We start from the raw sequence: 25,346 nt of genomic DNA on the forward strand, positions 1-25,346 counted from the left end.
AAATTGTTATCCTGAAATATTACTCCTTCATTAATCTGATGGGACAGAATCCAACAAGTAAAAGCTGTTCAATCAACAGATGTGCTTTACTAGTTAATGAGGTATTACAATCCATTAGTTGTAATCTTTTAATAAAGCCCAACTGTAATAAATAATAGAAATTAAACAAAATGTGAAAGAAAAGTTATATTGTGGAAACAAGAAAACAATAAATTAGAAAATAAAAACTTTTTGGGGTTTTCTCTTTCCTGTAGTGCATTATTTAGGTTTGTGTGCATGTAAATGGTCTGCAACGGCTAAAATCCCAAAGTTCCCTGAAACACTTCAATTGGTTTACTTCCTTAACATAATGACATCACTACTGTTACACCCGCACTTCTATTGGCTAGCGCTCCAACACATTGAACGTGATAGGCTAAGGGGCGGGACACCTTAAAGTGGTTGACCAATCACAACAGAGCCGGCCAGCTAACCTATCAGAGCAGACTGGTTTCAGACAGAGGGTAAAAAGAGGTGTGGCAGCACAGGCAGTATGAAAAAATAAAGAGCTTTTTGAACATTAAAGCATGGAGACATGTCCCAGGAGAGGCTCAAATGACAAATATGAACCTGAAAATGAACATCAAATGTCCCCTGTAACTAAACTCAATGAGACATTATAGAATGTCCTTCTTATGAGAGTTATGGATTCAATCTGGCAATCTGAGTGAACCTATGTTCTATCAGCCACATCTGATATAACAACGCCTTCAAATAATAACACACACTTCATACACTTCCTGTAATACTGCTTGACATTGCACAACGTTCATTCAGAAGTGAATCACTGCCCTCTTATACTTATGAAGCTTACATGATTCATTTGCAACATTTTAAAGCAATCAAGCTGAGAATATGCTAATTCTCTTCTACTTTACGGCTCCTTGCAAAAACAAATATACTGCGGAGGCCACTGCTGAACTGATGCAGCATGCGTCACTGTCTGAGAGGTCAATATGTTTCTGCTTCTAAGTAAAACTCTTTGCATTTATTATACTTGAGGCATGAAGTAAATCCATTCCTCACTTCATTCAGGATTCATTACAGCAGCCTGCAGTTCAAGATATACAGTATAGATGTGAAGAAAGTTCACCCAGGGTTCAGATTCCATTAATTCTTAAAAAATACGTTTTTATATCAGCTTGAACGTTTAGCGGAACACAAGGCCTTTGGAGGCTTTGTGATTATCGTGACTTCTAAATGGGCAGTTATACTTAGTTTTTGTCAGGAAATCTCACTTAATTGAAATAAAGTCACTTACATGACCATTTACATGCACAAAAACCTAAAACACAATAAAGGAAAGGGAAAATTCACAATAGGGCCTCCTTAAATCACTGCTAGAAGTTTTTATTACCCATTCTCAACATCTCAGAAACTCATTTATCACTCTAAAGCCATTTATATAACTTTCTCTCATATTTGAATGACTCGGGCATCAGACCAATCATGCAAAGTCTGGGTCATGTGGGAATGCCTACAGTTATCACGTTCTTCGTTCTTATTTCCAGCTTATTGCAGGAACGAAAGCAAATATAATAATAATAATAATAATACATTTTATTTGTAAGCGCTTTTCAATCACTCAAAGACACTTTACAGATGAAAAATAAGTAATTAAAATACATTTAAAAACACAGAAACACAAGAAAACGCAGAGAAGTAGATACATTGTAAATAGAACAGCACAATACAACAGTCAGACAGAACAAAAACAGAATTAGGAAAAGTGGTGGTTAAGAATTATAGGCAGAGTGGAACAGGTGTGTTTTGAGTAGTGATTTGAAAAGTGTGAGGTCATTGCAGTCACGGATGTGGTTGGGGAGGGAATTCCAGAGGGTAGGGGCAGCAACGGAGAAGGCTCTGTCTCCCCAGGTTCTGTGCTTGGTTTTAGGGACAGTGAGGAGGTTGGCATCAGAGGAGCGGAGGTGACGGGGAGGGGTGTAGTGGTGGAGCAGGTCAGTGAGGTAGGAGGGGGCCTGGTTGTGGAGGGCTTTGTGGGTGAGAAGGAGGAGTTTGAATTGAATACGCTGAGGGACGGGGAGCCAGTGGAGGTTCTGGAGGACAGGGGTGATATGATCGCGTGAACGGGTGTGGGTGAGAAGACGGGCGGCGGAGTTTTGAATGTATTGGAGTTTATGGAGGAGTTTGGAGGTTGTACCATAGAAAATGCTGTTGCAGTAGTCGAGGCGGGATGTAATGAAGGCGTGGATCAGGGTTTCGGCGGCAGTGAAAGATAGTGACGGGCGGAGGCGGGAGATGTTTTTGAGGTGAAAGAAGGCTGTTTTGGTGACTTGTTTGATGTGATGGTTGAAGCTGAGGTTATTGTCGAAGATGATACCAAGGTTGCGGCAGAGGGGGGAGGGGGACAGTGTGGAGTTGTTGACAGTGAGGTGGAAATCTTGAGCTGTTTGGGTGAGGGAATTTGGACCAATGAGGATCATATCAGATTTGTCGTAGTTTAGTTGTAAAAAGTTTTCTTGCATCCAGGTTTTAATTTCCGAAAGGCAGTTTGACAGGATGGAGTGGGTTACAGGGGTGATGGATTTTGTTGAAATGTATAGTTGGATGTCGTCAGCGTAGCAGTGGAAATGGATACCAGGGCGACGGATGATTTGGCCAAGGGGAAGGAGGTAGACGATGAAGAGGAGAGGACCAAGCACAGAACCCTGGGGGACGCCTTGGGACAGGGGAGCAGTTGTGGAGGAGCAGTTGTTGACATAGATGAACTGTTTTCTGTCAGTGAGGTAGGAGTGTAACCAGGTGAGGGCAGTGTCGGTGATGTTGAGAAGGGATTTCAGGCGGGAGAGTAGGATAGAATGGTTGATGGTGTCGAAGGCGGCGGAGAGATCAAGGAGGATGAGAATGGAGAGTAGGCCGGAGTCGGAGGAGAGAAGGAGGTCATTTGTGATTTTGAGGAGGGCGGTTTCGGTGCTGTGTTGGGTGCGGAATCCAGATTGAAATTGTTCAAAGAGGTCATTATTGTTGAGGTGGGATTTGATTTGAGAGGCAACGACGCGTTCCAGTATTTTTGACAGAAATGGGAGGTTGGAAATGGGCCGGAAATTGTTCATGATGTCAGGGTTTAGACCGGGTTTTTTGATGATGGGGGTGACAGCAGCTAGTTTGAGTGAAGGGGGAACGGAGGGAAAGCTGAGGGAGGAGTTGATGATTTTGCAAATAAGTGGGGCGATGGTGGGGAAACAGTACTTAACAAGAGAGGATGGGATGGGATCTAATGTGCAGGTAGAAGTTTTCATGGTTGAGATGATTCTGGATAGGTCGGCCGGGGAGGTAAGTGTGAATTTGGAAAGGGGTATGGAGGTAAGAGGGGTGGATGGGAGTGCGGAGGGTAGAGGGGTGGGGGAGGCGGTTAGTGAACTGTAGATCGTATCAATTTTGGTTTGGAAGAATGAGAGGAAAGAATTGCATTTATCTACGGTAAAGGAGTTCGAGATGTTGTCGATGGGGTTTAGAAGTTTGTTAACAGTGGAAAAGAGAGCCTTGTGGTTGTTTGAGCCGGTGTGAATGAGGTTTGAGTAGTATGCGGAGCGGGCAGTGTTGAGGGCGGCTTTGTACTGTAGAAGGTGATCTGTGTAGGCTTGGAGATGGACTGTTAAACCGTTTTTTTTATGGAGACGTTCGAGTTGGCGCTTGCGGGTTTTCATGTGGCGGAGATCAGGGCTGTACCAGGGGGCAGAGTGTGTGAATGTGACAGATTTGGATTTGATGGGAGCCAGTTGATCAAGACAGGAGGAGAGAGATTTGTTGTAGTAGTTAACGAGGTCAACGGGGTCAGTGGACAGCGGGGGAGGGTAGGTGGACAGAATGGTGGAAAGAGAGGCTGAGAAGTCTTGGGGGGAGATGGATTTGAGGTTTCTGAAGGATATTGTGCGTTTGATCTTGGGGAGGGGGGTGGGGAGATGGATGTCCATGGTGATAGCCAGGTGATCGGAGATGTGGAGGTTGATGCTGGAGAGTTGTTGGAATGTGAGCCCGGTAGAGCAAACCAAGTCCAGGGTGTGGCCATGATTGTGTGTGGGGAAGTTGACATGTTGAGTGAAATTGAGGCAGTCCAGTAGTTCCAGAAATTCAGAGGCATGTTTGCAGTTTTTATTGTCAATATGGAAGTTGAAGTCTCCGAGGAGAAGAACTGAGGGTGAGGTGGATGTGAGCTGTGTGACAAGGTCAGAGAAGTCAGAGAGAAAGGATGGGTTGTGCTTGGGGGGGCGATAAATGACTGCAATGACCAGGGGGGCGGGACCAGAGAGTTTGAAAGCAATATTTTCGCAAGATAGAACGGGAGGGGTGGGTATGGTGGTGATTTTGTATGTGTTTTTATGGATTGAGGCTACACCACCACCTCTTCCGGTGTGACGGGGGAGATCAATGTATGTGTATCCAGAGGGGGTGGCTTGATTGAGTGTGAAATAGTCCAGATGTTTGTGCCATGTTTCGGTAATGCAGAGAAAGTCCAGGTTATTATCGGTGATGAATTCGTTTAAAATGAGTGCCTTGTTGTTGAGTGAACGGATGTTTAGTAAAGCCAGTTTAAGGGAATGCTGCTGTGAGTTTGGATGTGAGGAGTGGGGGAGTGGGCGGAGGTTGGATTTGGACCGTTTTGAATGTTTTGATGGGGGTTTATTCTTGTTGACAGAGGTGACCCAGTTGGGGCAGAGGGGTCTGACTGAGATGATGGGTTGAATTGGGAAAGCAGCAGCAGAAGGGGACAGTGACGGCTGGGGCCTGTAGGGAGAGCTACTGCGTATGTAGGAGATATTAGAGTGAGACGGACACGGGGGAAGAGGAAGCAGTATGCAGTGTGGGAGGTGGCCTGTTGGGGGCAGTATTGGGGGTAATATGATCCCCTTGCAGAGAGGTCACCTGTAGTGGTGTAGAGGGCTGAGGTGAACACGGGTCGAGGGGATCTAGTCAGGCGTGTGCGGAAGAATCACCAGCTCGCTGTGGTGTACCCAGGGCCGCAAGTTTTACGGCGGACTTAATGTTCTCGGCGAGTTTGAACGTGCCTACACTGCTGGGGTGGATTCCATCATGATGGTAAAAAGACGGACGCTCCCAGAAGAGGTCAAAATTATCGATAAACTCTACACCATGGGCCCTACATGTAGATCGTAGCCAAGTACACAGCCCAAAGACACAAATATATTCACAAAGGTGACACGAAATGAACACTGGAACTCTGTGGGTTATGAAACTTATTTTATCCACACTTTCTTCTTCTTAGTATAAAATACTCCCTTGTTTTGAAAGGTCGCAATAAAAAGTTTGTTCTTTCCTTCCTCACACAAAGTGACGCTTGTGGTCAGGTTGAATTCTCATCACATGAAAAGTACTAAATGAGAATGAAAGACTCCAACAATTTAAAAGTTTACTTTTTATAGCTAGAACATATTTTCCTACAGCAAAAACATTTAAGGTTGTTGGAGGAAAGCTCAAAGTAGCAGGAAAAAGGGCAAAACATTACCTCTAGTCCTGTATTACGTGTCAGGTTTGGCGGCTCATCGTTGACTGGTATGACAGTCACTGAGATGGTGACAGGGAGGCTCCGGCGGTCGATCTCATAAGCCGAGGCAGTGAGTGTAAAACTGTCCCCAGTGCTCTCAGTGCTGTCATGCATGTAGTAGATGTGTCCAAGTTTTATCTGGAGAAGACAAAAAGGATCCAACTGTCACTCAATTTTGAATCAGAACTGAATGGTAGGAAAGGCATACAATAGACAGCGGGGGTGAGCCTAAAAGGTGGCATACAATTTTAACAGTGTGACAAAATCCAAAGAACAGTACTTTTCAGAAACCCCAAAGCCATCATATCCTGGTTAACGAGTACAAACTCAAAGGAAAGAAGAAGAAACTCAAACTCGCTTTGTTTCTCTGCCAAAATCTTAATTTGATTCAAATATTTTTGATGCACAATCCTCTCAGATACTTCTCCTTGTTCTGATACTTGGAATTCCAAATTTCACTCATGACAGTCAGTTTTGTAATCATTTCGGATACTTCTCTGCCTGTGAAAACACAACGAATAATCTCTTCTGTGGCTCTGGGGGATTTAATTATCCCAGCTTTGGCTCGGAGACAAATTTATAATAGAAAGCCAGCGTTACAAAGGGGAGTTTGAAACTTGAGGGATTTCTGTAGTCCGGGAGTATCTGACAAAAAGATCGTGTTGATTGCAATATGGGAAAGAATGGATTCTGGGATCTAAGGGGTTTGGACCTATTGGGAATAAGAGTCAAAACATCTCTGCCTCTGCTGCTTCACATTTTACCATTGTTTTATGAATCTGTCTTTTGTGAGCCCACCAACTTTATGGAAGCAGTTAGTCCCTGGAGTAGGCCTTTATATCACTTTCTATGTCAGCTCCATATGCAGGCCTTTTTATAGTGTAAGCAAAAGTTAGTCCACTTGAGTAGTTTACTTGTTCAATCTTTGTCTTTGAGGGCATTTAAATAAACAGCGAATGACTAATAAACATTTGATCGAAATTAATGACACAGCATTACCCAATATAATCATGAGTAATTTAATCCCATAAACATGAGTTTTTGTCTATAGTGTAAAAAGGAACTTGTTGCTCAGCTTTTTTTGATTAAAGAAACCTGTTATAACGTGCTATTGAACTTTAGATGTGCTGTAAGGCGGATTTATTTTTGGATGGAGGCTACCTTTCTCATCCTGCTCCCAGCCTTTTCTCAAAGCTAAACTAAGCTAAGTGAACTGTCTTTAGTCTGGTTTTTAACAGACTGATCACACATTGTCAAACAATTCCTTCAAGGGTTTATGTTTCAAGGAGACAAGAAATAAACATTTTTCTTACAGACCTATATTACTTTACGGTATCCAATATATATTTTGCTGTCCTAAACAGATAATAGATGTTTTCAAAGCTTTTGAGATAGAGGCTATAATCAGGTCTTAAAGTCTGGCAGCAGCACATGAACAAGGAGAATCTCTCTTATGGGACGAAACCTTGAGGGAAACCAGATGCACAAAGGAATCAGTCATCCAGTCTCAAGTAGGCTAGATAGAGAACAGCACCTGCGGCCAGGCCAAGCCAACTCTGTTGCTTTCCTGCATACAGAGCAGGAATTTCAGCAGCCAGCTTCTTATATTCTTGTTTCTCAGTCCTGTGGTGTCTGGATCATATAATCTGCCCACCTTACTACCTGATACTACCTCAAGTCTCGGGATCCTCGTGTGCAAAGAGGACAGTTGGAACTTTGTCTTGACAAAAGCCAGTGAGCTGCTCTGATGAGAGGAACTGCTTCAGAGAGCAGGAAGTGCCAAATGGATCCCATATGACGGGCATCCTTCTGGAATAACAACCCCCATCGGCATTACTGATCGGGGAAAGCCAGAGAGACAATCAGTCTGCTCGCTTGGACAATAAACAGTGGGTGGTTGTTGGACACGTGGCATTAAGATTTACTTTGAGAAAGATTCATGCCTGTGCTAATGTTTATTTTATTTAGGGTTTTGATTTATGCAATACGTCAAGTTCTGTGTGCCTACTATATTTTGGAAAATGAGTTACGTAAACTGTAGGAGACTTTGTTCGGGAAACATTTTGTACTCTGTGAAAAAAAAGATGCCTGTGTGGACTTTAATAGGTTTCCACAGATGGAGGACGTAATTGAGACCCGATGGAGAGCTGAACGTGATTAGAGCAAAGGTGTATCAGAGGAAAGTGATTCAGATTTTCTAGTTTTCCTCAGTTTGGATCCCACTCAAGAATGTTACTGAAGGTGCTTGGAACTTTCTTGTTCAAAGATGGAATAAATCGAAGTTGGCTCTGTGGTTCGGAAAATGCTTTACATTGTCTGACACAGAATCTCTGCTTACAGTACAGTATGTGACACATCTGGGCCACATGGCACATAACTTACTGTAGAGTAACTTTACATTCTTGTGGTTAGATTTCAAGTAGTTTTTCTGCTGTAGACACTCACAAACACTCTCATTTTCTCTCACTGCACACCCACGATGTTACCGTACACTTACATAACCTCAGTGAACTACCCCAATTGGTGACTTTATCGCAAAATTACTACACACACCAGTTAATCCAGTGTCCTGTCCCAAGGGTCGAGAGACTTGACTAACAAAGCCTTGAAACAACATTAAACATAGGGGGGGAAAAACCCCTATACTTCAGAAAAGTGAACACACATCCAGCTTTGATTTTGAAACAATTACGGTCTGGTTTAAACCTAGTGCCGGCTGAGGCTGGAACATTCTTCAATGTGGTGCTCATTTGGGAGAAATGACTGTTTCCTTGTCTGAGTATAACAGTAAAGGGGCAACAGAAAAAGAGAACCCACATAAAAAAGCAACAATAGACAAAAAAAATTGTCCATAGTGGCACTTAAGGATATGTTCAATTAAATGCTTCCATGCCGACAATGTTATCGTTAAGCTTAAGAACCATATTGGGAGCTATGAAAAAAAGTACGAGTGAGTCGTTCAGTAGGAAACCGCGGGACTTGTGACCACTTACACATTATTATAGGAATATACCGGGCCAGTTTATTTTGGCTTCAGGCGGTCCAAAGGCATCGTCAGTTTTTCCACAATCCTGCAGCATAGTAGAAGCAGACTGGGGCTACATGTAGGAGCAATATGATATGTCTCTAACTAGCTCCAGTAAGCTATGTGGTCCATTCAGAATGCACAAGATTTTTTCACCAGTAACTACGCATGCATTTCTTATATTTTCCCATAGCTGTGGACCCTGAATCACACGGATAACTGTGATGTAGCAGCTTCCATGTTCTCCCTCCCTCTCTTTCTAGCAGGACTCATCCAATAAAGCACTGAGAAGTAACCAGGGAAAGTTTCATGGTGAAGCCGTGCTGTGTAATCCTCTTAAACAGCCCAATGATTTAGTCGTGAGAGGAAGATGTTATACTCCCTGGAGTAATTTAGAGAGTCTTTAATATGAATTATTGTTGTTTTTTAGGTGTTCTCCGAAGTTTTTTCGTAAAAGACAGACTACAATATAAGGTTCCCTGAAATCCAGGTTCTTGAAAGAGAAAATGTACAAGTTTTAGTGGGGTTGGACATTAGACATGTGCTTATTTGGTCAAACCAACAATTTTGTAAATATAAAAGGTTTAAGGGTTTAGGATGATTCATCTGTATGTACTCCCATGCTACATTAGTTTGTGGTGATGCTGCTGTGTCAAAGTTTCCTGGCTAATATGCAAATAAAAAGTAATTATAGAGGTTGGTATATGTAAGTATACACAGAAAACAAATATTTAAAAAATACCGCAAAGTAGAGAAGAGGAGCTAGATCATTGACAAAGACCACAATGACACTAGTCATTATCAATTATCATGGCAGTCAAATAAGAAGTTGATAGCTGGTAAGGCAAGAGATCATACAATGGTGTAAACCCATGGCGATACACTAGTATATTCAGGGTTACTTGAATGAGCATCAAGATGTACAGAGATCTTTGGTCAGATTTTGTTATCTGAATTTCATCATTTCGTAACGTACCTCTTCCCATGTAAAGTAAACAAGTTCGTCTCCATCCAGATAACGGATATCCCCGTGCTGTGGTGCCTCCTCAACAACAAAGTCGATGTTTGCTGAGCTGTAGAAGGGATGTGAGATGTTAACAATCTCCGCATTGATCGCCCTGCCGAGGCCTTCCTTCACTGTGAAGTTGAAGGTCTGGATGGGGATGATCCGCGGCACGATGTTTACAGAGACGCGCAGGTCCTCCACTGTAGTGAAACCATTACTGACATCAACTGTGAAGGCGTCACTGCCCTGAAAGAGATGGATGTTCGAGTAAGTTATTGATCTACTAAAAATAAACCTTGTACCTTTGACTCATCAGAGGCTGAGGTTGTCTTTTGTCTGATTGTACTCTCAGTTTGAATATTAAAGGGAACAAGCTGCCACAGCTGATTTACTACAACAGAATACATTAAATGACATCAAACCTGGATGGATGCAGACACATAGAGAATGCGTCCCTGATCAATGTCCTCTTGAGTGAAGGAGTAAATGTAGTCGAGGACGGGCGAGGACGGGCTGTCCGAGCTGTTTGTCAGCTTCACCACATGTCCGAGACGAGGAGACTCTTTAATAGTGAACAGCATTTCTGTAGGAAGTATATCAGCTTGATCCACCTAAAAAGCAAAGACACAGCATGTTCATTTATTTTTAACCCCTTAATATTTCAATGTGATCATCTCAGCGTGTGTTTAAGTGGATTCTTTCTGCTTTCTAACAAATTGAATTCACCCAAATATGCAAAAACATAATCCAATTGTTTGACTTTTGACCCGTGGTAATGATAGACACTATTATGTCATTGCAACACCATGAAATGACTCCGAGCTGGCAAAAATAGGTGAATGTTGTGCAACTACTCCAGTGACAGTTGGTAAAATATCTCCAATAAACTCATAAAACTTTAAAATGCTGTTTTCATTTGAAACTGGCAGCAGTGTTTCAATGTTGGAATTATAGTAGAGACATTTGGCTTTGAGCACAGGAGCAGTATTGTGAGTAAATGTCAGTACACTACTTTAATTCGGTTTCTTTTCAGTACAGAAATAGAGCACCGTCAAGTTAGTTGCTCTTTATACCTAATGGTACCAGTGACACATGGTATCTGATGGGAACACTGTGATAGCATTGTGAACAAAAACTTGAAAAAGACATTTGACAACATTTAAAGTCATGCTGCAGATTTATAGTCATCCCACTGAGAGGATTTAATAAACTCTCTGGAGCTTGAAGGAGTGTTTAGCAATTGTGCAGTTCTTGCATTTGGGAATAATTCAAAAGATCATACTACCGTTTTATTACATAGAAAGTAATACATTGATAAAGCTCCCAGAAGTCAAGTGTTTCAAGACTTTGCTCAAAACAACATGTGTATTTTGGGTTTGACAATACTGCAGATCTAAAGGTTAAAAGAACATTTTACTTTCAGAAATGTATTTTAAGTCAAAATACATTTACTGAGAATGTGTCACGATTTGACCGAACATGTAAACCTCATTAAATACATTCAAGATGAAGTGCAGGCAGGCTCATCCTATAAATTACAGTGGGCTTCAGGAAGCTCCTCGGGGGATACTTAGTGCTCTGTTTTCCACACTTAATAGACTGCAATTTAGTGCATAAACTAGATTAAAAGCAGCAACTGCACAGTCATATTAAGCCCTGCTTTCATGTGGTGGTAATGTAGATTAAAGACAGGGTTACAAAACAGGGCAGTATGCTCGCACTGAGTCATGTGGAAGTTCTGTCTCACAAAGAGAAAAATAACTTAAAGAACACAAGATGTGAAGACATGTTGTATGAAACCCTGACAACACGAACAAAAACAAATGTGTGTTATAGAATAAATGTGTAAATATGTGAACTCTAGCTCTCAATCACATATGAAATTCTTCGAATGAGTTTTGCTCAACTTAGGTCATGTAAGGGGTCAGTAAACATTACCTTGAGATTGTCCCGGTTGATTACGGTGTGCTCTCCCTCATAGGAAATGATGACCTCATTGTTCACCACCTCAGGCTCAGAGAAGTAACCTTGCTTGAATATTCTTATCCTGAATGTGCCCTCCTCTGAATGTCCTCTTGCTTGGACGGTGAAGCTGAAGGAGTCCTTGGACCTCAGACTCTCGTAATTATGTTCATATGAAACAACTCCTTTTTTCAGGTCCTCCTGGGTGAACTCTGAAGACTCCACCCCACTCACAATAATCCTGCCATCGTTGGGTGGCGTTGTGATGTGGAACTTGATTTCACTGTTGTCTCTGACATCCATGTTGGAGTCAGCGCTCAGCAGCGTGGTGTTAAGGGTCTTGGTGCTTCCATGGTCGATGACAATGATTGTGTTGTTTACCACTCGCAGGTAGGGCTCACCTGCCTGGATTTCAAGCAGTGCAGTGGTCTTGTGGAAGCCATCTGAAACCTGCAGTGGGAAGCGTTCCCGGTCTGCTCCGTGGTGAATGAAGAGGATCTTCTTATCTCTCAGGTCGGCCTGAGTGAAACGGAAAAGGGGCTGGGAGGGATTAGATGTTGAGACAATGTTTCCTGAGAGGATTCCCTCACGGGCGTAGACAATTTGGGTGTCATTGAAACCTGAGTCGTCGTCCTTAAACTGGATGACATCTGTTGTTAGCAGGCGCTGACCGTGGCGGACTATATTAAAGAATTTGTCCACGACCCTCACAGGAGCATGCTTGTTCTTGGATTGGATGGTTATTCTGAAAACATCGTTTATTGTCTTTTCATTGTCTTGAATTTCTGCTCCTTGATCAAATGCTGAAAAACGGAACTCATCACTGCTTGTCTTGGAGCCATCATGCTTGTAAATAAGCCTGTCAAATTGGAGATCCTCATTACTGAATAGTCTTATTGCTCCCTCAAATCTAGGCTGCCCGGGAGGGGAGTCCCTTATCAATCTTCCATACTTTGGTTCCTGTGTGACACGGTACACAATATCTGAAGAACCTGGAGAGTCCATCCACAGGAATTTCTTGTTCAGTGTATGCTCACCACCCTGCAACACAACCAGCCTTTCATTGATCAAAACAGGAGCATCGGCATCAGCATCGGCATCAGCATCGGCATCAGCATCGGCATCGGCCCGGATGGTAATTGGGAAGGTGTATAGAGGGGAATACTGTTCATTCGCAACGACTCTGAACTGGAACTGGTCTATACTATCCACAGCTGTTTGCACATGCACCCTGTAGCTAACTGTATTTTCTAAAATGTCCTTCTGTGTGAAGATGTCACCCTCAGCCAACTCTGTGTCTGACAAATGCAGACTGCCAAGTGCTGGACACTTGACAAGGATGTATTCTACAGTTTTTGGATCCATGTTTTCCCCTATTACTTCAGCTTGAAGCTCTGTTATTCCAATTGTTTGCTCTTCATTAGCCACTATCTCTAGCGGGACCATAGTAGAAAGTTTTACTGGAGCAGGGATGATATTGACTAAGAAGGTGTTGTTCCAGAGGGAGAACTTCCCCAAGTGGACATCAAACTGAATTTGTTCGCTCACAGTTTCTTCCTGGTTTCTCGAGTCTGTGCTAATGTATCTCAGCCGATTTTGATCCAGGTCTGATTGATGGAAAGTTGTAACCTGCCTGTACATGCCATCACTTGTCATTATCTGAAGTTCTCCAAATATCAGAGGCTTAGTGATGTTATACATGACATCTCCATTACGAGGATGAGCGATGACAGCAAGATTTTGAACACCCATGGACGTGTTTGTTCCTTGAACCAAGTGAAGGCCAGTGTTGATGACAATAGTCATATGTGGTTGTGTCACAGATAACTTAATAGTGGTTGAATGGCTTTCTGACTGTCCATCAGACACCTCCAGGGTAATTTCACCAGCACTGCCCCCTCTGTGTACGAAATAGATATTTCCATCTTTCAATTCCCTGCAAGTGAACTCTGAGATGCTTCTTCCTGGCTGCTGACCGTTTTCTAAGTAACCAACCTCCATTGAAGGCTCTGAGGATAGAGTTACTACTAATTCATCACAGCGGCTGTCAGAATCTGTGATTTTAATAAGACTTGGACTCAAGCGAGTTCTTCCGGTTTCTGTAATAGTAATTTCTCCGCCACCAAGTTGTGGTATATCATTGACGGGAATAATTTCAACTGGAATGACATACTCCTGAGAAGTTTTCATACATTCAGGAAGGAAGTGGTCACTTTGAACAACAACCTGCAGCTGGATTTGATCTGCGTGCCGTTCATTTCCATCATGCATATACTTGATTTTCTCATCGACAACATCGAGAAGAGTGAACTTTCTTGTGGGCATTGTGTTTGTGTTCACGTCAACCAAGCCATACAGGGGGTCAGTCTGGAGAGTAAAGATAATCTGAGACTGACTCAGTCCTGCAGCACTGAGGTCAAATGTAGGGAGTAGGTTGTTGATATCAATTAAAGCTTCTCCACCTTCAGCCACAAGTAGTGTAGTGACATCAAGAAGTTTTGTTACATTTTTGAATTCCTCTGGTGTGTCATCTGTTGGATAGCAATGCTGATCAATGACGTCTATATCTGTATATCTGATTTGAAGACTGGGAGAAGTTGTAGTTGCGTCTGTGTCATAGTAACTTGAGTATTCATAGTCCTCTCCTTCACATTTAACGTGAACATCTTTGGTGATCAAAGCATCCTGCAGGCTTCTATCCTTCTGATTAACTTTGATTTCTCCCAAACAACCAATGAAGGATTCAGGCTGTCATTTCTTCCTCTACATGATTTAAGGACCCGCTCTCACGAAAGACATCCTTCATTCTCCCCTGGATGCCTCCAAAATACAAGTTTCCAACCAAATCCAATTTTTCTGATGATTCAAGAGGGAGGGAGGAAGACTGGCTATCTACATTGATGACAAATGAATCCTGACTGACTTCAACCTTAACCCTATGCCACTGATCATCATCCAGCTGCACCTGGGTATTCTCCAAGATCTTCAAGCCATTTCCGAGGTCCAGCATACCTTTGAGAAAGCCTTTCACAACACCAACAGCTATGAAATCAGACTCTCTGCCAGGGTGGAAAAAAAGTAGAGCATCCTCTATGGTTGTCTTCATTAGGACTTCGAGGAGCTTCGGAGCACCACTAACCCCGCTCCAGGTGGGGAAGGACACAAAGGAATCAGGAGTGCTGAAACTAATTGCCTCCCCATCAGCAGCCTCGAACTCAGTGCTGCAGGATTCCTTCGTGTCCTGGCAGTTTTTAAACACTTCACTGAGGATATCAAACTGGTGGGACTCAAATTTGACCTCAGTCATGCAGCCACGGAAAGGGGGAATGGCATTGCTGAGGTAGGGAGCATCCAAATCCCCTGTTCCTCCAAGCCAAATGCCCTCGTCAATATTTAGCAGTTCTCCTTCGTGATCGACGGGAACATATGTCGAGAAGAGCTCATCAATGGTCATGGTGAGTTTGCCATCTTGCAGTGTGAGTGAGACTTTGTGCTCCAGAAGGTTGTTCAGCTGAACTCCTTGGGATGAAGAAAGGGTCACCTCGTCATTCCGCATGTTCATCCGAGCCTAAGGGAAAAAAAAAAAGAGTTACATTTTTGATCTCTTATATTTAAATCACTAAATATGTGTAGCCTTGTACATGCACATCGTGACACGTGTTATTAATGCTTGTGGTTTCGGTTGGTAGAGCTATTGTTCAGCACATCCATGGGATTTGTTTTTAATGTTTGAAGCAAATGTTTTCCACAAAATGAACACATACTACAAGTTACAACAGCCATTTACAGTGAGCACAGTAAATGGCTCTGTATTTTTATTAGAGATCTGTCTTTTTATTAAATACATTATGAATTCCCAGAAGTAGGACATTTCATATGTAATGTCCGCAAATGATTGATTAGGTTATTTTCAAAAGGAGTAATAACATTGGTGCCATTTTTGTATGCTGAGCATTTTCACTGATATATTTTATGCTCAACCATTATGTCTTTGGCAACCTTTGAGGGCTTTTGAAATTATTTTGATAACCATATTACTGTATTATATTTTATGGTAAAAGACATAGATACATCTGTAGCCGCTTACCATATTATTGAAGCATGCAATTTGATAGTTAAGTTTTGATTGATCCTTATTGGTAGCAACAAGAACCTTCTAATCTTGACATCAACTTCATTAACAATGTCATTTTTTTGCCTTGATTGTGATGGCCTATTTATACAAAATTGTACTAATGCGTTTTCTTTTGTGTTTGTAACTGATTCACAGTTTTACACAGGTTTCTGAGATGTTATCGATTTGGGCCGATCTAAAAATATAATTGTATTTTCGTTGCCTGAAACATTTCAGCCTCCTCCACAGTTTGTTAATCATTCACCTGTATTTTCCCATTTTGGAGCTCAAGGAACAGGTAGTCCTCCTTCCCCGCAGCCAGTAACAGCAACCCGCTTCGCCGACTCGTCTTAATCTGTAGTGACAGGCGAAAGGTGGAGACATCTTGGAAGACTTGTAAACTGCAGTGGCTGTCCCCAAAGTAGGATTCTGTGAAGAGGAAAAATAAGTAATTAATTGCATATAAAGACATGAAAGAGTCAGTTTACAAAATGAATTTATTCATATTTTATATTTTTACTTTTCCTGCAGTTTGACTAAAACATGTAATTCTTCTTTACTTGACTTTTCTCTTTTATTGATAATATTTAATTAGCTTTGTTGCAGAGTGCCTGAGTCCTAAGACTTTTATTGCCAATAATCACTTCTCTGTAACTATTGCTCCAATGATATGCATAGGGAAATCACCCTACAAATACGCACATTTCTTCGGCATTGCACTTTTGAATCGAAACAAATTCCACTTTTTCCATTACAAATAAAGAAGCCTCACAGATCACTGCTTTCCTTTAGCAACATAACATTTGTGCATAAGATGATATAAACTTATCCTACAGCTGCAAAATGGCAACACGGTGAATTTTAATGTGGGAGGTTGGAGAAACAAATTACTGTTTATGAGCATTTATCTGCATCTCACATTACAGTGCGACTTGCTCAAGACTGATTTGTATATTATCAGGTGTCCTACAGCTGCTCCTGGCTGGAGAGAAGCTCCTTTGGCCTCAAAGGGATTCTCTCACTGAGACATCAGTCATTACCCCTGCAGAGGTTTTCCGGGCATATAGAATCCTTGGGTGCAGGATTTCCCAGGCTTGAGCTGTCAAGTTTCCAATGAAATGCAAATTCAGCCACCTGCTTCAGACTGTGCTCTGCGAGGCCCTCGACAAAATGTAAACCACGGAGGAAGTCAATTATTTCCCAGTGCACATGGTCTGAAATTAAACTGGACCACCTCCAAGACCTCCGTTTCCTCAGCAATCGTTTCCATGGCCTCAGCCAAGAGATATAGAAAGGGGGCTTTCCATTAGCTACCGACTCACCCTCACAAGGGACAAACACAGAATCCCATTGGAACATAATGAAGAAGGCAATCTTGTGATCACACAATGCTCTGAAATAGTGAAGCAGAGCGAGGCATTTCTGTGTCAAAGATAGAACATGTGGACCAAAATATTCCATCAAAACCAACAGTAGCATCTCATAGCCTAGCAGGGCGGTGGGCTTGATTCCAAAGAGGCAAAAATCTACGAAAATAACTTCTCAGACAAGTGACAAAAAAACAAGACACGAAACATTGCCTTTCACAGCTATAAATGGAAAAAGCATTTCCTGAAGACTCTAGTACGAAGTGTGGGAGCAAATGGGTGCGTGTATGTGGGCCTTTGAAGGGCAGCTTGTCTCTGTGTTGCATCTACATTACCACCACGCTGCCAACTTCAAAAACACTGGAGGGTGCATTTGTCCTTTGGTTTTCCGATCCTGTAAATGAACCCCCTTGCATCCCAGAACTGGAACAAAGACAATTATTTCGATGTCTGCAAGGACGAAACAGAGCTTTTATCATCGTGCCCATGCTTTTGTGATTTAGCTAAGAGGTGTTTGCTTTTGGTTTCAAGGCTGAACTGTCATGAACAAAGTCAGTGATGAACAGTCTCAGCACAGGGCCAAATACACAGAGACATTCGTTTACACTGCTGCACAGCGTTGGTCTCCTGCAGCCAAAGAAACGTCAAGTTGGCACCTCTCAGAAATAAATATCACAGGAAATGTTCTTTGACATGATCACATTTTGTCATGTTATGCAATTTCTCCAAAATGTCCCGAAAGGAGTTTTTTAAAACTTAAAAAATAGAGTTCCTTCCTGGTAATCCAAATTGAGAATGATGCCGAACATGCACATTTTATTTGTATTACTGCACCGAAGGAAATCATCACAGATACTCACAGATCCTTTATTTTCACAATGTCACTCTTTGGGGGCTATTGTCGTTAGCTATTACTGACTATGCCAAAGGCTCTTTTGATACAGTTCGGAGAGTTTCTGGTAAGGCAAAGGTATTTCAAATGAAACAGTAGTGCTAATTGCACAAGAGCCTTCAGGCTGAAACTGAAAAATAGGGGAAGAGAATCTTTTCTTACAGGCAATTGCATTAACAAAGAAAATCGCAATGAGCTCCATGGTTCTTAAACCCAAGCTTTTGTTGGATTGTTCGCTGAGCATGGGGATAAAAACCTGAAGGAGAGAGCGATGCCAAGACAATTCTGCCTGGGGATTTTCTGGTTCGTATTCAGCTTGCTGCAGTTGCCTACAGGAAAAGGAGAACATTTTCTAATGATACACACAATAGCGTTGCTCTCTGCAGCGTACCTGGACCTGAAAATCATTAGCTCCCCATCTAAGCTGTGTAAAGCTCTGTACAGAATTGTCTTTGTGTTTGAGAAGCACATTTTTAAAATGATATCTGTGTAATTGTCCTACTCTGTTACACTGCTTTTGTCTCTCCACTCTTGCACCTCTTCTTTGTCCAAACTGTTTAACAGGTGTACAAAAAGTTCCTCAAATGCACAGCCATGACAGGCTTTTGACTTTTGCTAGAAAGTGCATCAGACGACTCCTGTCACCGTCTGCATCTGAGCACTAGACATCTTTTCATCTTTAAGGGAATTGGGGACTGGTGTTCATAGGATGTAGCTGAGGTGTTTTGCTGACAAGCCATCATTATGTGGATCACCCCTGAAGCTGTGAAGCTGCTGCCACACTCGGTGTCAGTCTTCATGTGGAGGTTTAACCACCGTAGAGGACAGTGTCTGATCCCCTTTAGCGACCACACCCCTCCTCACACTACTTTATTGTGCGTCAGGCAGAATCTTGGTCCAGGGCCAATGCAGATGGCTATAATTTGATGACTGACTGCGCTTGTATTTATAATGTCCTGAGGAAATCAAGTCTTCCTCTCTTTCACAAGCCAGTGAATGAATTACCCTGTTGTCTTTCTTCCCCTTTCCTCCTCCTCCTCCTCCTCCTCCTCCTCCTCCTCCTCCTCCTCCTCGTTTGGTCTCAATCTAGAGACACATGTCCGGAAAAGCTATGGGGATAGAGACAGACGCTGACCACAAGTGCAAGGAGATTTGAGACATTCAGACGACTTTCTTGTCCTATGACTTGACTGTGCCTATGAGTCAGAGTCACTTCAAGCAAACTTTAAGTTTGTGTGACGATGCGGCAGAGAGATTTGAAGTTTTTGGATACTTTGATGCCCTGATTGTATCGGTTACCAAAGAAAATACCCCAAAATCCTCTTAAATGGCGTCCTGTATAGACATACACACTTCTTATATCTTATCAACGTGATGGTCAACATTTGTTTTAAGCAATATGAATTACTTCTCTAAAATGTTTTGCAGAAGTGAAGGATACCCGGTGTGTTCCTCTACCACAATGATGCCATGGTAACGCTGCCTTGAATCTAAACAAACCACCTACATGTGTAACCTGTGGTTAAACCACGCTTGGCTTCACTATAAATAGGGCCTATGTTGGTCATTTGTTTCCTTTGCTGGGCTGTGCCACTGTTGCAGCAGGGCATAACAGCTTCTGGATATAATTATATGAAGCAGAGCGTGTTGTTAACCATGGATAGAAATGGAAAGCTTTTAAGGATGAAATGTCATTCACCATATGGCAACACTCTCATTACCATTATGAACTAACCCAAGGGTCAAAAGCACTTGAGAATTGTGATAAACATTAGTTTTTCAGTTATGTCTGCAGATAGCAACCCAGTGGACAATCAGCCAAAGGATAAGTGTTGAATCAATTCTGTATTTCATTGTTCAATAAAGAAAACGTGCCATACATTTACTAGGTTAGGTTTCTGAAAAGTCAAAATGTGCTGATTTTCTCTGCTTAATGTTATTACAATTTGAACAGCTTTGGGTTAAGGACTGTTTATTGGACACTACAAGCAAATGAATAACCAAAACAAGTGATTTCCCAAAGTTCACAGATAAATCAATATAAAGGTTTTCATTAGTTGCAGATCTTTAATCTACGACAAGATATTTTATGTGTCAGAAATCAGTTTATTTTGTGTGAGTCCTTTGTGCTGCGTAACCAGAGCCATAGCAGAACATATCCTCATACAAAAATGTATCGTGTCTCTTACACAAAGTCATTTTTTTCCCAGGCTTATCCTACAAATCCCCTCTTCTTCGTTCTTCACAGAAAACACCTTAGGAAAAGATCCTGATTTAGGTAATCACTGCAGAAATAGTTTGACTTAAGAATTTAAATGAAATACGAAGAGTGTTAAAGAAAGTCTCACTGATACATTTCTGCTGTTGATTTTTAATGAACATCTGTGTGTTTATTCAGATGAATATTTATTACAATGTGCCTGGGCGCTCGATAACCAGAAAGCCAATAACACATTATATTCCCACACTTATCACAGCACATAAAGGTAATGGTTATGTTTGTGCAACATTTTTACAGACCTGCCTCTGAATACAGCAGTGTGTATAAAAAACACTGCTAACTCCAGCACTGTTAAACAGCGGAGAGCAGAGCCACAACTCTACACACTTTGACAGCTCTGCTTTAAAAAGACCCCCCCTTCCCCGCTGACTTTTCAGAAGTCACCAGGGACACACTTTTACAAGCTTTAGAGAGCCATTTCTCAGGCCAGACTATGTCAGTGTGAAAGCAAACACAGCATCATTTTAGACCTCTTTCAAATCCCTACCTACCTCCGCATCCCTCTGAGACACTCCAACGCTGGGCAGAGTGAAGAGGTACAATACATTAAAAAAACCAGGCTTGAGGAGCCTCAGCGGGTGGCCTCCTCCCAGGCGATAATTAAAACTTTTCAGCCTCCCTCTCTGTAAAACGCATACTAACACAACAGACAAGGGGTGGCAGCAGAAACGAAAAAATTATGACCTTTCCTTGTGAAAGGAGAATGTCAGTGTAATGTAATTTCACCTTAGGAAAATGGACCAGTGAGAAAAGGGAGGGAAAGGATGTGAAAGACTCAGTGTTGTCTGGGTTTGTGCTGTTACTGCGAGAGGGGGTCTGAAAGGCTGAGTTTCTATACAAAATGAAAAGGAAAAGACCACCTTCTTTGGAGGGATTCAGAAGAAAAGGAAAGGGTCTTTCTTTCTTTCTTTATAGCAAATGTGTTTTGTTCGGGACAACTGACTTCAGACCTGCTGCCATTTTCTTCCTGAGATAACATTGAGAACAGGAAATCAGACGTGGAATATTATGAAGCAGTTGAAGACCATCCAATCGAATCACTGTAAATCTCTGTTTTAAATTTCATACAACTCGCCATGACCTCTCCTCTGCGGTGTGTATATGTTCTTGCAGAGCTGCCAGTGAAAACATTTTCATCCAACGTTGGCTGCATTTCAGGTTCATGCTAACTCTGATCTATTGTATTTCAAGAGATCAGCGAACAAAGAAATATTGTACTGCTCCAAAACTACACAACGGCACATTTTTCAGCTTCAAGGTAAACGTCTTTTCCTCAAGCCCTGATATTGCAGCCAAATAAGGCCTGTGACAAATCCAGTTGGTTGGCCAGAATCATCACACTCAACTAAAAGACTTGTTGGTCATAATGACTGGGAACTGATGATCTCACTCACATAACGACGTTGTAACACAAACACAGCCGTGAACAGAAGCGTTGTAGTGACTCAGGGCTCTGCTGTAGTTTATGACTGGCTCATACAAAGCATGTCTCTGTCAGCCCAGCCAAGCTACGGAAGCCATCAACCAACAAGGTCCCAGTTGGTGGGTCCTATTAAAATAACCCCCATGTGACATCAGAGGATTGCCGCCCCCCCCCCCCCCGCCCCATACTTTTTCACCAATATCCCTTCTCACACCATCTGATCCCCTCCACACCCATTTACTCATACACTTTCGTTTGCCATGTGTCTGTGCACTGCAAGACACATTCTAACAAGAGATTGTTTATATGTTAAATGTGACTTTCTCTGCTTCCTGTCAGCCAGAACAAGGCTGTTTATAGACTGAGTTGAAGAACATTTTTACACACCCATAATGAATTCCTGCGTGAAGTCTCACCATGTGAAAAGTGTGTCAAGGGAGAAGACAGGAAGAGAGAAAGTAGTGCCAAATAGCGATGCTAAACAGAACTCAAGACTTTTACAATTATACTTTCCTCATCTTGCAGAATACAAAATGATCCTTACTGTCTTACTTCATTAAATTTGAATTATCTTTTACATTTACTTTAGGTCAATAAAGGATTTTCATTAACCTATGGTACTTTATTTTAAAACGGAGAGCACTGCATGTAACACACGACTGCGCTGGCTTTGTTCCACAGCACCAAGGGTCTCAGGTAATTGCAAGAGGAAATTAGACAGCACTTAAGTACAGCCACTTAAGTGTCCAATATTTACAAAGTCAACACTTGTGAGAGGTTCTGTGTCCTGTTGCTACATCTACTGATTACCATGGATAATTAAAGTAAATTATTTAATGTTTGGTAATGTTAGACCACCGGTTAGAAATCTTTTTCCTAAATAAGGGTGTCTTACCATTTTTTATGACCTGTAGGCCTACACTCAAACCACCGTATACAATTCCAACATGTCAAGATATGTACAGTGTCTTGCATATAGCCTGGCAGATGAATCTTTCATAGCTGTAGGTTGTTCCTTCACTCAAAGCACCACTAATTTGTTTCTCCACAACATAGCAAAATACTCTCTCATGCTATTGCCACATAACTCCAGAGAAGAAGAAAGCATAGCATTTTACAGGCCAAGCAATGAATGGTGGGAAAATGATGAGTGAAAACCAAAGTGGATTTTACTGCAAAAGAATTCTAGGAAATGTGTTAATGTTCTTTTCGCATATCTGAGAGGAATCCCTTGTGGATTAACTACAGTTAGTGAGCTATCCAAGTTATAAGATGTCCATAATGAGTCCAACATGTCTCTGACTTTATTGTGTTATCCCCAACATTTGGAAAGAGCAAAGACTGCAACATGCTGAATGAGTAAAATGTAATCTTATATGGTCCTAGATTTTGGAAAATGCATCAATGCATTCTGTCGGTGCATTTGGTCTACTTGTCTACTTGATGCAATTAGCCTGGCTTAAAAGTCTGTCAGCGGGGGAAAGTAGCTAGCCCTGCTCTGTTCTGAGTTAAAAACAAACACCTCATTCTCGTCATCTTAACATGTTAATGTAGTTTCTTTAATCCAAACAAACTACATTTAGATGTACATAGGATTTAATTATTTTTGGAGGACAGCAGACAGGCGGGGAAAGCTAAGCTAATTATTTCCAGGCTAACGCTAACCCTAAAATGCTTAAGTATTAGGCTACTGATGTCTTTATACCTCTCGGCAAGAAAGCCAATAAGTGTATTTGTGTAAGAGAGCACACATTTCTTTATAGCAAATATATTTTCAGTGGAGTATTCCCTTACCTCTACTGCATGTGTGGGTTTTCCAGCTTTAACCACCATAAAACATTCTTGATGTAGCATGTGGCCCTGCGTCATGATTTAAACACCCCTCTACACTTTCTGTTACTTCACTTAATGTCAGCATATTGCACATTTGAGGGTCATGTGTGGGTTTTAATGTTTCCATTATGGTATGATCGGAACGCTGTTGCACTCTATTGAGAGCGCCTGAGGCACTATTGAAACTATCACAATTTTAAGCATGAATAAGAAGAGAGCACTTTACAACAATGTTATGGTTTGATCTTGTCATTTTCCAACATGTCAAATAGTATATCTGCAGGTTTGCTCTTATCCTAATTTTCTCTAGGTTTGCCTCGCTCATCGTCATTTTGGACATATCAAAAGCTTCTTTCAACTTTCGCTCTGAGTACCCTTATGACTGCACTGTGACTGCGGGCATCACTCACTCCACCACTAATTATCAGAATGACATTGGCTTTTTCAGTGGGCTGGAAAACACTTTCCTGAGTAGCAGCTCACTGTCATAAATCATTCCAATTTTATGTCAGTACAGGAAGAGATTTAAGACCTGGACCCCAAGAAAGCCCGCTCAGCTGAGGTCCAATGCAAGAGAACACTTGATAGAGATTTGGTTTTAAGTTGAGCTTGGCTGCTGCACAGGCTCTAAATATTTCCCAGACAGGGCTCATAAATTAACGGACTCACTCTTCCTTTTTTCCCTCGGTCGTTGCCTATTTTCATATTTATATCTCATTTGGGTCCCTCATCTAAAACGCCAGAAAATTTTTTGATACATGTGGCGATAAGATGCATATGTTTTAATCAAAAAAATGTCTTTAGGTGTTTTAAAATTAGAACATTTTTTACTTTAAAACCTTTATGAGGCAGCTGTGGTTCATTGTTGAATTGTTGGCTTGATGTCAACAATCAAAGTGTCAAAGTCAGTGTCATTGATACAGCCCCTTACCCCAAGTTTTCCCAAATACGCAACCTTTTTCCACGCTTGTCTTAGGGGAGGCCAACCCCAGGTGTAGAGACCCTTTGTCACATCAATTTTAGGGTCATAGCTACACTATTTTCCATGATCAAATTTGATAGTGAGGCCTTTCCATAAAGAAGGCCTTCAGTCTCGCTGTGCAACAAGGAGGGAAACTGTGATACAGAAGCTGCAGTGAAGGGGCCTCCCGAAACCCATATCCGGCTTTAACCTGGGTCTGCAAAGCCAGTGTGTGTTTGAGATCAGAGCGTCACATTAGCCCCATAATGAGAACCAGCTGAAGGCACACACATCCAGACTGACCCTCTCCAGCTCAGACTGATCCCCCTCACCACCTAACCCCTTCCCATAAAACCCTGGAGACACCTCTCTTTCACTAAACTCCACTGAATTTAGACCCAGATAAATGCTTTATCCAGATGCTTGCTCTCCAACCCTTCCATCAACCGGCATTACTCTAAACTATTCCAGTGCACACACCCAAAGACAGAAGTACACGGTGCAAACACAAACACCCATGCACATACCGTGCCATGAACACAAACACACACACACACACACACACACACACACACACACACACACACACACACACACACACACACACACACACACACAATCACACACACTCTCATTTTCTCCAGCATGAGTTAGACGTCTCACGACCTGGCAGTCAGTCATCCACGTCCTGCTGGCTGAGTCAGCCCACCGTCTCCCGCCATTCATTTAACTGTTTTCCACCAGGCTACCGTTGTGGAGGCCCGCCCTGCTCCACCCAGACCATACAGCCACTTTCCGCCTAACAACAGCTCGACTCTGCTTTGGGAAGAAGTTATTAGGGCCTTCCCGCCGTTTTCAACCCCAGAATAAACAGCATATAACATGGAAAGCCCGGGAACGCTGCGAAACAACTTAAACG

The 25,346-nt window shown here is 42.1% G+C and overlaps 1 protein-coding gene across 1 annotated transcript in view; it reads right to left on the reverse strand.

Annotated features, from left to right (window-relative positions):
* cspg4 (chondroitin sulfate proteoglycan 4) overlaps positions 1 to 20,709 on the reverse strand; it is a 37,320-nt gene extending 16,611 nt beyond the window's left edge. The window contains 9 exon segments of the mRNA XM_063906144.1: positions 5,525 to 5,701; positions 9,565 to 9,840; positions 10,017 to 10,205; positions 11,533 to 14,301; positions 14,303 to 15,124; positions 15,936 to 16,099; positions 16,993 to 17,063; positions 18,935 to 19,015; positions 20,702 to 20,709. Of these exon segments, the coding sequence (XP_063762214.1) occupies positions 5,525 to 5,701; positions 9,565 to 9,840; positions 10,017 to 10,205; positions 11,533 to 14,301; positions 14,303 to 15,124; positions 15,936 to 16,099; positions 16,993 to 17,063; positions 18,935 to 19,015; positions 20,702 to 20,709 (4,557 nt within the window).
* Between the last annotated feature and the right edge of the window lie 4,637 nt (positions 20,710 to 25,346).

This window comes from Eleginops maclovinus, chromosome 2 (assembly GCF_036324505.1).
Source record: "Eleginops maclovinus isolate JMC-PN-2008 ecotype Puerto Natales chromosome 2, JC_Emac_rtc_rv5, whole genome shotgun sequence".
NCBI lineage: Eukaryota > Metazoa > Chordata > Actinopteri > Perciformes > Eleginopidae > Eleginops > Eleginops maclovinus.